Consider the following 12,689-nt stretch of genomic DNA (forward strand, 5'->3'; position numbering starts at 1 on the left):
TGCAGCATAAATACTGGAGGCTGAGACAGGAGGGGTCAGGAGACACTGTGGCCCCATCCGAGGACACCCCGGACAGGGCCAAACAGGAAGGATATAACCCCGCCCACTTTGCCAAAGCACAGCCCCCACACCACTAGAGGGATATCTTCAACCACCAACTTACCATCCTGAGACAAGGCCGAGTATAGCCCACAAAGATCTCCGCCACGGTACAACCCAAGGGGGGGCAACCCAGACAGGCCGACCACAACAGTGAATCAACCCACCCAGGTGACGCACCCCCCCAGGGACGGCACGAGAGAGCCCCAGCAAGCCAGTGACTCAGCCCCGTAACAGGGTTAGAGGCAGAGAATCCCAGTGGAAAGAGGGGAACCGGCCAGGCAGAGACAGCAAGGGCGGTTCGTTGCTCCAGAGCCTTTCCGTTCACCTTCCCACTCCTGGGCCAGACTACACTCAATCATATGACCCACTGAAGAGATGAGTCTTCAGTAAAGACTTAAAGGTTGAGACCGAGTTTGCGTCTCTGACATGGGTAGGCAGACCGTTCCATAAAAATGGAGCTCTATAGGAGAAAGCCCTGCCTCCAGCTGTTTGCTTAGAAATTCTAGGGACAATTAGGAGGCCTGCGTCTTGTGACCGTAGCGTACGTGTAGGTATGTACGGCAGGACCAAATCAGAGAGGTAGGTAGGAGCAAGCCCATGTAATGCTTTGTAGGTTAGCAGTAAAACCTTGAAATCAGCCCTTGCTTTGACAGGAAGCCAGTGTAGAGAGGCTAGCACTGGAGTAATATGATCAAATTTTTTGGTTCTAGTCAGGATTCTAGCAGCCGTATTTAGCACTAACTGAAGTTTATTTAGTGCTTTATCCGGGTAGCCGGAAAATAGAGCATTGCAGTAGTCTAACCTAGAAGTGACAAAAGCATGGATTAATTTTTCTGCATCATTTTTGGACAGAAAGTTTCTGATTTTTGCAATGTTACGTAGATGGAAAAAAGCTGTCCTCGAAATGGTCTTGATATGTTCTTCAAAAGAGAGATCAGGGTCCAGAGTAACGCCGAGGTCCTTCACAGTTTTATTTGAGACGACTGTACAACCATTAAGATTAATTGTCAGATTCAACAGAAGATCTCTTTGTTTCTTGGGACCTAGAACAAGCATCTCTGTTCTCTGAACTACAGTATTTGAGAATATTCCCAATGTCAAACCGGTGGAGAACGTTCCTAGAACATGTCAATGGATTGCAACCGTTTGAACTTTTAGGAGACATTCTGTTAAAGTAATGAAATACAAAGAAAATAATGTCTATTTTTTTGTTTGTTGCCAAGACCCTTAAATATGCTCAGAATGTTCCAAAGCCAAGCTATCCTGCACCATTCCCTGAAAGTTGTGGGAAGGTCGTATGCAAAATAACCATAGGATAACCACGTTGTAACCAAGCTCTAAACATTTTTTTTTTAAAGCAAATGGTTCTCAGAACGTTGTGTAGTAGGTGGGAAGTACCTTGTTGAAATACGGTTTGACTTATTTTTAGTGCTTTCAATACAAAATAGAAAGCATTTCCACCATGTTTACCTCTTGAAAGACGTCAGCCCCCTGGAAGACCAAGCTGATGTGCGTGCTGAAGAAGGGAGTCCTGAGGATCACCGTGCAGGGCTTCAGGACTCAGCTGTGGCTGGGGGAGGTCTCTGGACACCCCATGGAGCACATGCCGCTCCTCATCTCCGAGGTGAGTAAAAGGGAGAGGTGTTTGTTTGGGGTTGGGGGGAGGAGAGGGTATGTGTAGACGTGCTGATACCCGTTCTTTATATCTAACTCTGAGTTACCATGGGGGTAAGGTTCTGGTGTCAGTGTTATCTAACTCTCTGAACCACGGCGGTTGGCCTCGGGTGGTGTCTGAGGACATACACAGACACCTGGAGCAGCTGAGGAGCAAAGTGGTCACTCTGAGAGGCAGGGCAGAGGGACGCACCCTGCTGCCCCTACCACTGTGTGTGGAGAGATCTCAGCCACAGGACATATTGCTCAGGTCAGTTGTGTGTGTGTGTGTGTGTGTGTGTGTGTGTGTGTGTGTGTGTGTGTGTGTGTGTGTGTGTGTGTGTGTGTGTGTGCGTGTGCGTGTGTGTGTGAATGTGGGGTGGAGCTGTGTGCGTGTGTGCGCGTGTGTCCATGTGCGTGTGTGAGTGTGTGACTTCTCTCTCTCTCCCCCTAGCTCTAATGGCTGGCCGATAGACCGGGCTCTGCTGTATTCCATAGAGACCCTGGTAATCCAGTGGTCCGGTCAGGTCTGGACCGTCCTGAAGAGGGATTCCAGCATGGTGCTCCAGCAGGGGGACCACCCGGGCCCCAGCGCAGAACTCCACTTCTGGGCCTGTCAGAGAGGCAACCTGCTAGGCGTCCATTCACAGGTAGGCTGGAGTAGAGTCAGGTCAGTGTGTATGCTTGTGTTTGCTCAGAGTTAAAAAAAATAAAAAATAAAAAATCTATGTTCTCTCAGATCATGAACCCTAAGGTGGAGCAGATCATGGAGATTCTGAGGAGGATCAAGAGCAGTTACTACGCCTCCTTCCACGACATCTGCCTCAAAGTCAACCAGGGTAGTGCGAGAGGCCTTGTTCCCATCACAAGCACCATCCTTCAAGTATCTCCTTTCCCTTGAATCATCTCTGACCCCAATGTTTCTCTCTCACAGCGGTTTTAGAGGCTGAGGATATAGACCTCTACCTGAGACCACTGAGGAGACTGATCAGTTGTCTGGAGGAGGGGAGTTTCAACAAGCTAGAGATGCTGTTACCTCCTCTCTTCCACACGCTGTGTCTCATCTGGAGTCGCTCCCAATACTACTGCCGCCCTCCACGCATGGTGCTCCTACTGCAGGAGTTCTGCAATTTACTCATCGAGAAGGTGGGTGTGTGGCGTGCGTGCGTGTTGTGTGTGTGCTACGTATAACGCCTCTCTGTTCGGGTCTCCAGGCGTTTGCGTATCTGATCCCAGAGGAGCTGTTTAAGATGGAACTGGAAGAAGGAGTGGAGAGGGTGCAGGTGACCATCAGTGTCCTGCGGAGCTTCAAGCGCCTGTTCCACACACACCGCCAGCGCATCCCTCAGTACTACCGCAGCGGGGAGACTGTCAAACAATGGGACTTCCCTTCCACACTGGTCTTCCACAGGGCTGACCACATACTGGACCGGCTGCTCATGATCGAGGTGTGTGTCCGGCACGAGTTTGCGTGTGGCTCCGGGCACAGGTAGTGTACTATATAGGGATCCATCCATCCATCTATGCTTTTAATGCATCTATCTACCAGGAGCTGTTTGCGTCTGCGCTGGTCTTCCTGAAGCTGGAGAAGGTTGAGCTGGGAGGGTCGAGGGGGAAGATCCTCAGTGAGATGGTGTTCAGTATGAACGAGGAGTTCCACGACAGCTGGAGAACTCTGAGGGAGAGCAAACACGACCCGCTGGACTACACTAAAGAGGTGAAGCTGGTGACACCTCTGTTTGAACTTTTACAAATGCTTTATTTGACCATTGTCAAATGGCCACTAACATGACGTTTGTTTGCTGGTGTGTTTAGGACTTCCTAGTGGACTACAGGCGTTTTATGGAGCAGAACAGAGACTTTGACCAGAGGCTGGGGACCGTTCTCAACCTGGCCTTCCAACACTCTAAAGGCCTGGAGTCTGCATTCAAGGTGAGACACACCTGAGAAGAACCCTACCTTTACCCTAACCATAACCCTGAATCTTTACCCTAACCCTAACCATAGCCTTGACCCTTTACCCTAACAATAGCTCTGAATCTTTACCCTAACCCTAACCATAGCCCTGAATCTTTACCCTAACCCTAACCATAGTACTGAATCTTTACCCTAATCCTAACCATAGCCCTGAATCTTTACCCTAAACATAGCCCTGAATCTTTACCCTAACCCTAACCATAGCCCTGAATCTTTACCCTAAACCTAACCCTGAATCTTTACCCTAACCCTAACCATAGTACTGAATCTTTACCCTAATCCTAACCATAGCCCTGAATCTTTACCCTAAACATAGCCCTGAATCTTTACCCTAACCCTGAATCTTTACCCTAACCCTAACCCCCAATCTTTACCCTAAACATAGCCCTGAATCTTTACCCTAACCCTAACCCCGAATCTTTACCCTAACCCTAACCATAGCCCTGAATCTTTACCCTAACCCTAACCCCGAATCTTTACCCTAAACATAGCCCTGAATCTTTACCCTAACCCTAACCCCGAATCTTTACCCTAAACATAGCCCTGAATCTTTACCCTAACCCTAACCATAGCCCTGAATATTTACCCTAACCCTAACCCCGAATCTTTACCCTAAACATAGCCCTGAATCTTTACCCTAACCCTAACCCTAACCCCGAATCTTTACCCTAAACATAGCCCTGAATATTTACCCTAACCCTAACCATAGCCCTGAATCTTTACCCTAAACATAGACCCCTCTGACTCTAACCATAGCCCTGACCCTTTACCCTAAACAGAGACACCCCTGACCCTAACCATAGCCCTGACCCTTTACCCTAAACATAGCCCTGACCCTTTACCCTAAACAAAGACCCCCTGACCCTAACCATAGCCCTGACCCTTTACCCTAAACATAGCCCTGACTCTTTACCCTAAACAAAGACCCCCTAACCCTAACCATAGCCCTGAACCTTTACCCTAAACATAGCCCTGACCATTTACCCTAAACATAGCCCATCAATCCCTAACCATAGCCCCTCAAACCCTAACCATAGCCCTGACCCTTTACCCTAAACATAGCCCTGACCCTTTACCCTAAACATAGCCCATCAAACCTAAACCATTGCCCTGACCCTTTACCCTAAACATAGCCCTGACCCTTTACCCTAAACATAGCCCATCAAACCTAAACCATTGCCCTGACCCTTTACCCTAAACATAGCCCCTCAAACCATAGCCCTGACCCTTTACCCTAAACATAGCCCAACAAACCATAGCCCTGACCCTTTACCCTAAACATATCCCCTCAAACCCTAACCCTAACCCTGACCCTTTACCCTAAACATATCCCCTCAAACCCTAACCATAGCCCTGACTCTTTACCCTAAACATAGCCCTGACCCTTTACCCTAAACATAGCCCATCAAACCCTAACCATAGCCCTGACTCAGTGGTTTTTGTTTGTTTGTGTGATTGTAAGAGCATAGTTTTCTACTCTCTGTGCCTATGCTCCTCCAGCTCCTCCAGATCTTTGGCACCCTCTTAGAGAGACCCAGGATCAACCAGCTGTTCTCCCCAAACTACAGCACCCTGCTGGGCATGTTTAACACTGAGATAGACCACTGCCAGATCATACTGGACCAGCAGAGAGAGCGGGTGAGAGACCAGGGAGGGAGGGCGAGTGGTGGAGGGAGGGGGAGAGAAGGAGGGAGGGAGAGAATGAGAGGAGAGAGAGGGAGTGAGAGGTTTTGAGAGTTTGCGGGTCTCTTCAGTCACACAGAGGTTTATTGCGGTTGTGTTCCAGTTGCGGTCGGGCTGTGTGGTCCTGAGTAAGAACATGCCACCGGTCGCTGGCAACCTGAAGTGGTCGCAGGAGCTACGAGACCGCATCCTGACTAACCGCAGCAACCTCAACCATCTCATACGCATGTAGGTCTGGTCTACACACATATACACACACACACACTCGTTCTCTCTCTCTCATCCCGCCTCCCCCTCTGTCTTTGTGTCCCAGGCCACTGGGTTCTGCTGAGGCGGAGCAGGTTCTCCAGAAGTGTGAGAGGGTTCTAGAGGTTCTAGACCAGCACGATGAGGAGCTGTTCTCCGTGTGGACGGAGGGGTTGGAGGAACTGTGCAACACACACCTCCAGGAACCACTACTCACCTTGGATCAAGAGACAGGGCTGTTCCAGGTCAACTTCAGCCCTGCAGTAAGGTTCCCTAACCCCCTGACCCTTACCCTGTGGTAGGACCTCTAGACCCTGACCCCTGACCCTAACTCCCAACCATGAACCCTAATTGTAACCTCTAGCTGTAAACCTCTATCCCTTGATCACTAACCTCCATCTATAATCATAACCCTAACCTTAACCACATTTCTCAACTCCCAAGCCCAAGTACTACTGCTGTCAGAGTAATGCTTTTTGTCAGAGCAGATGTTCGGGTGGCCGGAACGTAATTATAATAAATTGTACACTGCAAATTGACCGTGACGAAGCCTGAAAATATATTTAATTTGAAAATAACAATAATTTCATACCTTGAATTGCATTGAGAGGTGATCACTTCTCTTTTTTTAATTTGTGGGAATACTTGGGAACCGATTTCTTAAATTGAACACATTTTTAGCTGAATTCCTGTTGATTTTACAGTCTGTTTCGACTGTACCTGACTCCTTCTCTTCTAGTTGACCTCAGTGCTGAGGGAGGTGAAGTATCTGAGCATGTTGAAGAACCACAGCATCCCTAAAGCTGCTCTACACCTCTATTCCAAACGAGAGACACTCTATATGGTGGGTCTGTCTCCTAAACCCCCCACACACACACACACACACACACACACACACACACACACACACACACACACACACACACACACACACACACACTGTGTTGTGTTAGTGTACTGTGATGTTGTACTGTATGTGTTTATTGCAGTACACCCAGACCTTGGCCCTGATAACCCAGTGGTACAATCGGCTGCACAGCACCATCCTGGCTGTGGAGCTGGGATTGGTTAAGGAGGAGATGGGCGGGACCAGACGGCAGCTGAAGCCCGCTCTCCAAGAACTGACCTGGAATAGGGATGACCTGTTGGACTACGTCCAGGCCACACGAGACCTGGTGCAGGTAACACACACACACCCATCTCTCTATCTCTCCTCCCGCTCTCCTCCTCACTATTCAGGATGTGTCCAGCAGGGTCCAGTCTAGTAAGGATAACGTTGAGGGCTTCCAATCTCTATTTCTCCTCTTCATCCCTCTATCACTCCTCTCTTCATCCATTTATCCCTCTCATCTTCATCCTTCTCTCCTCCCTTCATCCATCTATCCTTCCCTTCTTCATCCATTTCTCCCTTTCCTCCCTTCGTCCATCTCTCCTCCCTTCATCCCTCTCTCCTCACCTCCCTTCCATATAGGACGTGTCCAGTAGAGTCCAGTCCAGTAAGGCTAATGTTGAGGCCATTCAGGCTCTGATGGGGAAGTTCAGTCACCAGGCCTTCATCACCAGGAAGACCAGGGGTTCTACCCTCCTCATCCTCACTGACATGGAGGAGAGCATCAGCAAACAGTACACACTCATCACCAACACAGGGGAGCAGATACACACACTGCTAAAGGTATACACACACCGAAGATACACACACACTGTACACATGTATAATCGTATAGAGACACAGACAAGTACACAAGAACACAACATTACATGACATCCCTCTATCTCCCCCTACTCCCTCTATCTCTCTCTCTCTCGCTCTCTCTCTCTCTCAGGAGAACCTTGCTCTGTTAGGAGTGTCAGCCCCAGACTGTGCCGAGTGGAGGTCCTACACTGACTATGTTGACCGCATGGTTTTAGCAGGGTTCTCCAGTGCGGTACGCTGTTCCCTACAATACCTGATCGAGAACACTGACCCCGCCCTTCGCATCGCACCGCTCTTCGAGGTCCAGCTGGTCCTCGACGCCAACGAGATGACCTTTGAACCCTCGCTGGACATCAGTCACCGGGGAAACTTCTATGACATCATCGACAAGATGGTGGGCGATATCACTAAGATGGCATCGTTCATACCTCGCGTGGCCAAGCATAAACAGATGGACAACTATCAGGTAGAATAGATCACACACACACACACACACACACACACACACACACACACACACACACACACACACACACACACACACACACACACACACGCACACAATATCCAAATAATTTGATTAGCCTTTGAACCTTTCTCTTTTGGCCTTTGACCTCTCCCTCCAGTCTGACATAGACAGGATGGCCGACCTTTCAGAGCTGGGCCAGGTCATCAGAGGCCGTGCCCGATCGACCATTTCTAAGGTCAGAGAGTACCAGGTGTCATTTTCCAGCTACCGCTACCTCTGGACAGATGACAGGTGAGTGTGTGAATAAATGTTGTGATCAAATGTATGTCCTTCACAATGAAGCTTATTGTGGATCCTAATAAAGTATTTGGAATGTGTGCAGGTCAGAGTTCATGAGACAGTTCCTGCTGTATGGTCATGTCCTGAGCACAGAGGAGGCTGAGCTCTACGCAGACTATGAACTGGCCAAGAACCCACCCACACTGGACAACTTTAAAGAACAGGTAAGAGGCAGCCCCAGAGAGCTACACTGCTTTTAAGCGTTCCTCTTAATTAGCAGTAGGGGAGAGTGGGATAAGCCATTCTTTTACATTCAGCATCACTCCATCAAGGGAAATGTAGTATTATTTTTATCAAAGACATCTACATATATTTCAGGATGTAGTGTATCCTTGGAAATAATCAGAATTCATGTAAACCTGACAGTTTTGAAAACATAGCTTGTCCAAAAAAAAGTGGTATTTTGGCACAACTTACATAGGTTATAGGGTAAGTTGAGGCGAGGGACAGGGTAAGTTGAGGCGAGGGACAGGGTAAGTTGAGGCGAGGGACAGGGTAAGTTGAGGCGAGGGACAGGGTAAGTTGAGGCGAGGGACAGGGTAGGTTGAGGCGAGGGACAGGGTAGGTTGAGGCGGGGGACAGGGTTGGTTGAGGCGAGGGACAGGGTAGGTTGAGGCGAGGGACAGGGTAAGTTGAAACACCTACACATTTCTATACTGAATTAAATATTACCACTACCTTTTTAAAACCGTTACGAGGTTTCCATCCAACCTTTTTATGCGAGTAAAGTTCATGTTAGATCAAAAATGTCATGACCAGAAACAGCTAAACTTTCCCAATCTTGACCTAACAAAAATATTCTAGACAAGGCGGGATCTTTTTGTTCCAGTAAAATGTATTATGCAAGAAAAGCCAGAGGAAACGCTTTAATGCGCAAATATTATCGAAGTGAACTTGGACATGACGATATGTTGTGTGGTTCTTCTACTACGACTCGGGAAAGCATACAGTTCATTAGGCCACAGATGAAATAAGTTATGGTGAACTTCAGAGGTTGGTGAATGTGCACGGTGATGAGTTTGATTAATGTTCCTTTCCGATCAATGTTTAGGATCTTTGCTCATGACGTGATGATTGATGCTTGGCAGCCATTTGACAATTAAAAATAATCTGGCTCTTTTGTCCATAATGTTCTCATAATTTAGGCTATACCCGCCCTGTATCTGCAAGCTGTTGGCTAGAGTGCACGTGGGAATTTAACCGTAAAAGGGATTGTTATGTGTATTACGTCATCACACACATCCACAAGTCAATTTGATAGAAACCTCTCTGGTGGGAAAATGCATATAGTTTTTATGCAGATTTTTTAATATTCCCATGAAAATCTGTCGTCAATTGGATGGAAACCTAGCTTGTCTATCTTTATTTCCCAAACACAATTTTTGGTCTTTTAATCGTTTTAAGCCTATTTTAACACAGAGTTAACATCTATTCAAACACTGTACTTTTTAAAAACACTTTTAACATAGGCCAGGCCCTGTTGTTACCTCACATACCAGCAATAATGCCTTTCATTACGCTTGGGAAGAAAACCCTTCAATTTGTTCAACTTGGCATTTACTCAATCATTGGCTCAACCATTTGCTCAACCATTGGCTCAACCATTGGCTCAACCTTTGGCTGAATTTAGCCCGTGGCCATTGGTTCAGCTCACCCCAAGTCAAACACGTTGGCTATATTAGCCCACAGCTACAAGGATGCACTTTCATGCTCGGTTTAGGACCTCATATTGAATTTTATAGAGACCCCAACTGAGGTATATACCAATAGAACAATCTTACAATTATCTACTTTGGTTTAGATACTAGCATCAAGAAACCTCTAACACAATAAAAAAATATATATATATTTTTTTATTTTAACCTAACTTACTTACCACTTCCCTTACAGACTCCATGAAATGATGACCTCTTCCTAAATATTTGGTAATATGATTCATTTTGTGTATGGTTTCCTAGAAACAAGGATGGATCAACTTGTGCCACTATCCCCATACTCTACTTTCTTCTAGATCCATACATGTAATTGATTCTGTTCTAGATCAGTCTGTTTGTGTCTCTGTATTTGCGAGTCAGTAAGCTGGAGGACAGTAGAGTGCTCTGTGTTCTAGATAAGTATGTTTGAGTCTCTGTACGTGCGAGTCAGTAAGCTGGAGGACAGTAGAGTGCTCTGTGTTCTAGATAAGTATGTTTGAGTCTCTGTACGTGCGAGTCAGTAAGCTGGAGGACAGTAGAGTGCTCTGTGTTCTAGATAAGTATGTTTGAGTCTCTGTACGTGCGAGTCAGTAAGCTGGAGGACAGTAGAGTGCTCTGTGTTCTAGATCAGCCTGTTTGAGTCTATGTTTGGTTCTGTTCTACAGTGCATTAAGAAAGAATTCAGACCCCTTGACCTTTTCCACATTTTGTTACTTTACAGCCTTATTCTAAAATTGATTTTTTTTAATGATCTCAACAATCTACAGACAATATCCCATAATGAAAAAGCTAAAACAGAGTTTTAGACATTTTTGCAAATGTATAATATATATATATTTTTTTACATATTTTCATAAGTATTCAGACCCTTTGCTATGAGACTTGAAATTGACCTACACGTTGATTGGAGTTAGCCAAAAAGCACCTAAAGGACTCTCAGACCATGAGAAACAAGATTCTCTGGTCTAATGAGACCAAGATTGAACTCTTTGGCCTGAATGCCAAGCATCACGCCTGGAGGAAACCTGGCACCATACCTATGGTGAAGCATGGTGGTGGCAGCATCATGCTGTGGGGTTGTTTTTCAGGGACTGGGAGACTAGTCAGGATCGAGGGAAAGATGAACTGAGCAAAGTGCAGAGAGATCCTTGATGAAAACCTGCCCCAGAGCGCATAGGACCTCAGACTGGGGCGAATGTTCCCCTTCCAACAGGACAACAACCCTAAGCACACAGCCACGGTACAAGTCTCTGAATGTCCTTGAGCGGCCCAGCCAGAGCCTGGACTTGAACCCAATCAAACATCTCTGGAGAGACCTGAAATTAGCTCCCCATCCAACCTGACAGAGCTTGAGAGGATCTGCAGAGAAGAATGCGAGAAACTCCCCAAATACAGGTGTGCCAAGCTTGTAGCGTCATACCCAAGAAGACTGGGCTGTAATAGCTGCCAAAGGTGCTTCAACAAAGTACTGAGTAAACGGTCTGAATACTTATGTAAATGTAATATTTCCGTTTTTATTACATTTGATAAATTTGCTAAAATGTCTAACTGTTTTTGCTTTGCCATTATTGTGTGTAGATTGATGAGGGGGGAAAACAATTTAATCAATTTTATACGTTACGTAACAAAATGTGGAAAAAAGTCAAGGGGGTCTGAATACTTTCCGAATGCACTGTAGATCAGGCTGTTTGAACCTTTGTTTGATTCTGTATTTTAGATCAGCCTGTGAAGGATTCCTCACCAAATCCAGACTGAAATGACCATGATTTGGGGGATTTTCATGAAATGTAATCCATAGAAGAGTCCTTTGGAGAAAGGATTGTTGACATATGTATACTTGACATTTGTATCTAAAAGCAGAATTGAGAAATAATTGACATTTTGGCCTTACCCAGCCCTCCATTAATAAGACTCCTTGGTGTTTCATCTGTAGGAGCTACATATCAAACATTGATGTCATGACTATTTCAACATGCATTTATGAATATTGAGAAATATTAACATGAATATTTTAAATATATCATTTTTGATTTGGCAAATGTTATACATACATGTTGTACATACATGCATGTTATACATATTATAATGAGCATACAAAAGTTCCAGGGTGGGGTCTCTGCTACTTTTAGAATCATGATACAATTTGTAAGCAATTTGTAAGCATTACCAACAGTGAATGTGAAAATGGATTCAAAATAGTTGCCCTCTGCTGGTGATTTGTGGTTCTGACTAGCGGGATTACAGCTACGACCAGAAGGGACTTCTTTTCCGTAGCAGGTTAGTAGAATTTATGCAGCAGGTTAGGATAATTAACGCGGTATGTTAGGAGACAGGTTACGGTTAGGAAAAGGGTTAGGGTTTGCTAAAATACTCTCCTAACCTGTTATGAAAAGTAACTTCCAGTTGTATCTGTGCTCCCTCTAGTCATAAATGTGATTTGCAGGATGTGGAATGATACAAGTAAAAAGAGGGCAGTGATTGGTTGCATGATCTAATATGCCAATTTCTGTATAAAATGGGCCATAACTTTAAAACTAGCAGAGATCCCACTCTGGGACTTTGATTTACCCGTAGAGTACATGTTAAATAATATATTGAATTTTTAAAAAAATATGTAGATATTTTGCATTCATAAATTCATGTTTAAAAAAAAAATTGAAATCAAAAAGCGTCAAAGCCTCATATGATACCAATTTCTGCTTTGTAGAATCTACAGATGAAACATCATGGAGTCTTAAAGGAGGCCTGGGTAAGGCCAAAATGTCAGAAATATGCCCACTTCAATGAATTATTTCTCAATTATGCTTTTAGATACATATGTCAACAATCCTTG

The 12,689-nt window shown here is 45.6% G+C and overlaps 1 protein-coding gene across 4 annotated transcripts in view; it reads left to right on the forward strand.

Moving 5' to 3' along the window:
• The window catches only part of dnah9l (dynein, axonemal, heavy polypeptide 9 like), a 155,518-nt gene that overhangs the window by 7,488 nt on the left and 135,341 nt on the right, over positions 1–12,689 (forward strand). For all 4 annotated transcript variants that reach the window (XM_052464211.1, XM_052464210.1, XM_052464209.1 and 1 more), the window contains exons 4-20: positions 1,583–1,726; positions 1,836–2,026; positions 2,210–2,405; positions 2,495–2,594; positions 2,690–2,901; positions 2,970–3,203; positions 3,305–3,472; positions 3,571–3,687; positions 5,233–5,370; positions 5,519–5,643; positions 5,729–5,924; positions 6,401–6,505; positions 6,651–6,842; positions 7,133–7,333; positions 7,485–7,820; positions 7,981–8,114; positions 8,206–8,326. In XM_052464211.1, coding sequence (XP_052320171.1) covers positions 1,583–1,726; positions 1,836–2,026; positions 2,210–2,405; positions 2,495–2,594; positions 2,690–2,901; positions 2,970–3,203; positions 3,305–3,472; positions 3,571–3,687; positions 5,233–5,370; positions 5,519–5,643; positions 5,729–5,924; positions 6,401–6,505; positions 6,651–6,842; positions 7,133–7,333; positions 7,485–7,820; positions 7,981–8,114; positions 8,206–8,326 — 2,910 coding nt within the window. The remainder of the gene's footprint in view (positions 1–1,582; positions 1,727–1,835; positions 2,027–2,209; positions 2,406–2,494; positions 2,595–2,689; positions 2,902–2,969; positions 3,204–3,304; positions 3,473–3,570; positions 3,688–5,232; positions 5,371–5,518; positions 5,644–5,728; positions 5,925–6,400; positions 6,506–6,650; positions 6,843–7,132; positions 7,334–7,484; positions 7,821–7,980; positions 8,115–8,205; positions 8,327–12,689) is intronic.

This window comes from Oncorhynchus keta, chromosome 15 (assembly GCF_023373465.1).
Source record: "Oncorhynchus keta strain PuntledgeMale-10-30-2019 chromosome 15, Oket_V2, whole genome shotgun sequence".
NCBI lineage: Eukaryota > Metazoa > Chordata > Actinopteri > Salmoniformes > Salmonidae > Oncorhynchus > Oncorhynchus keta.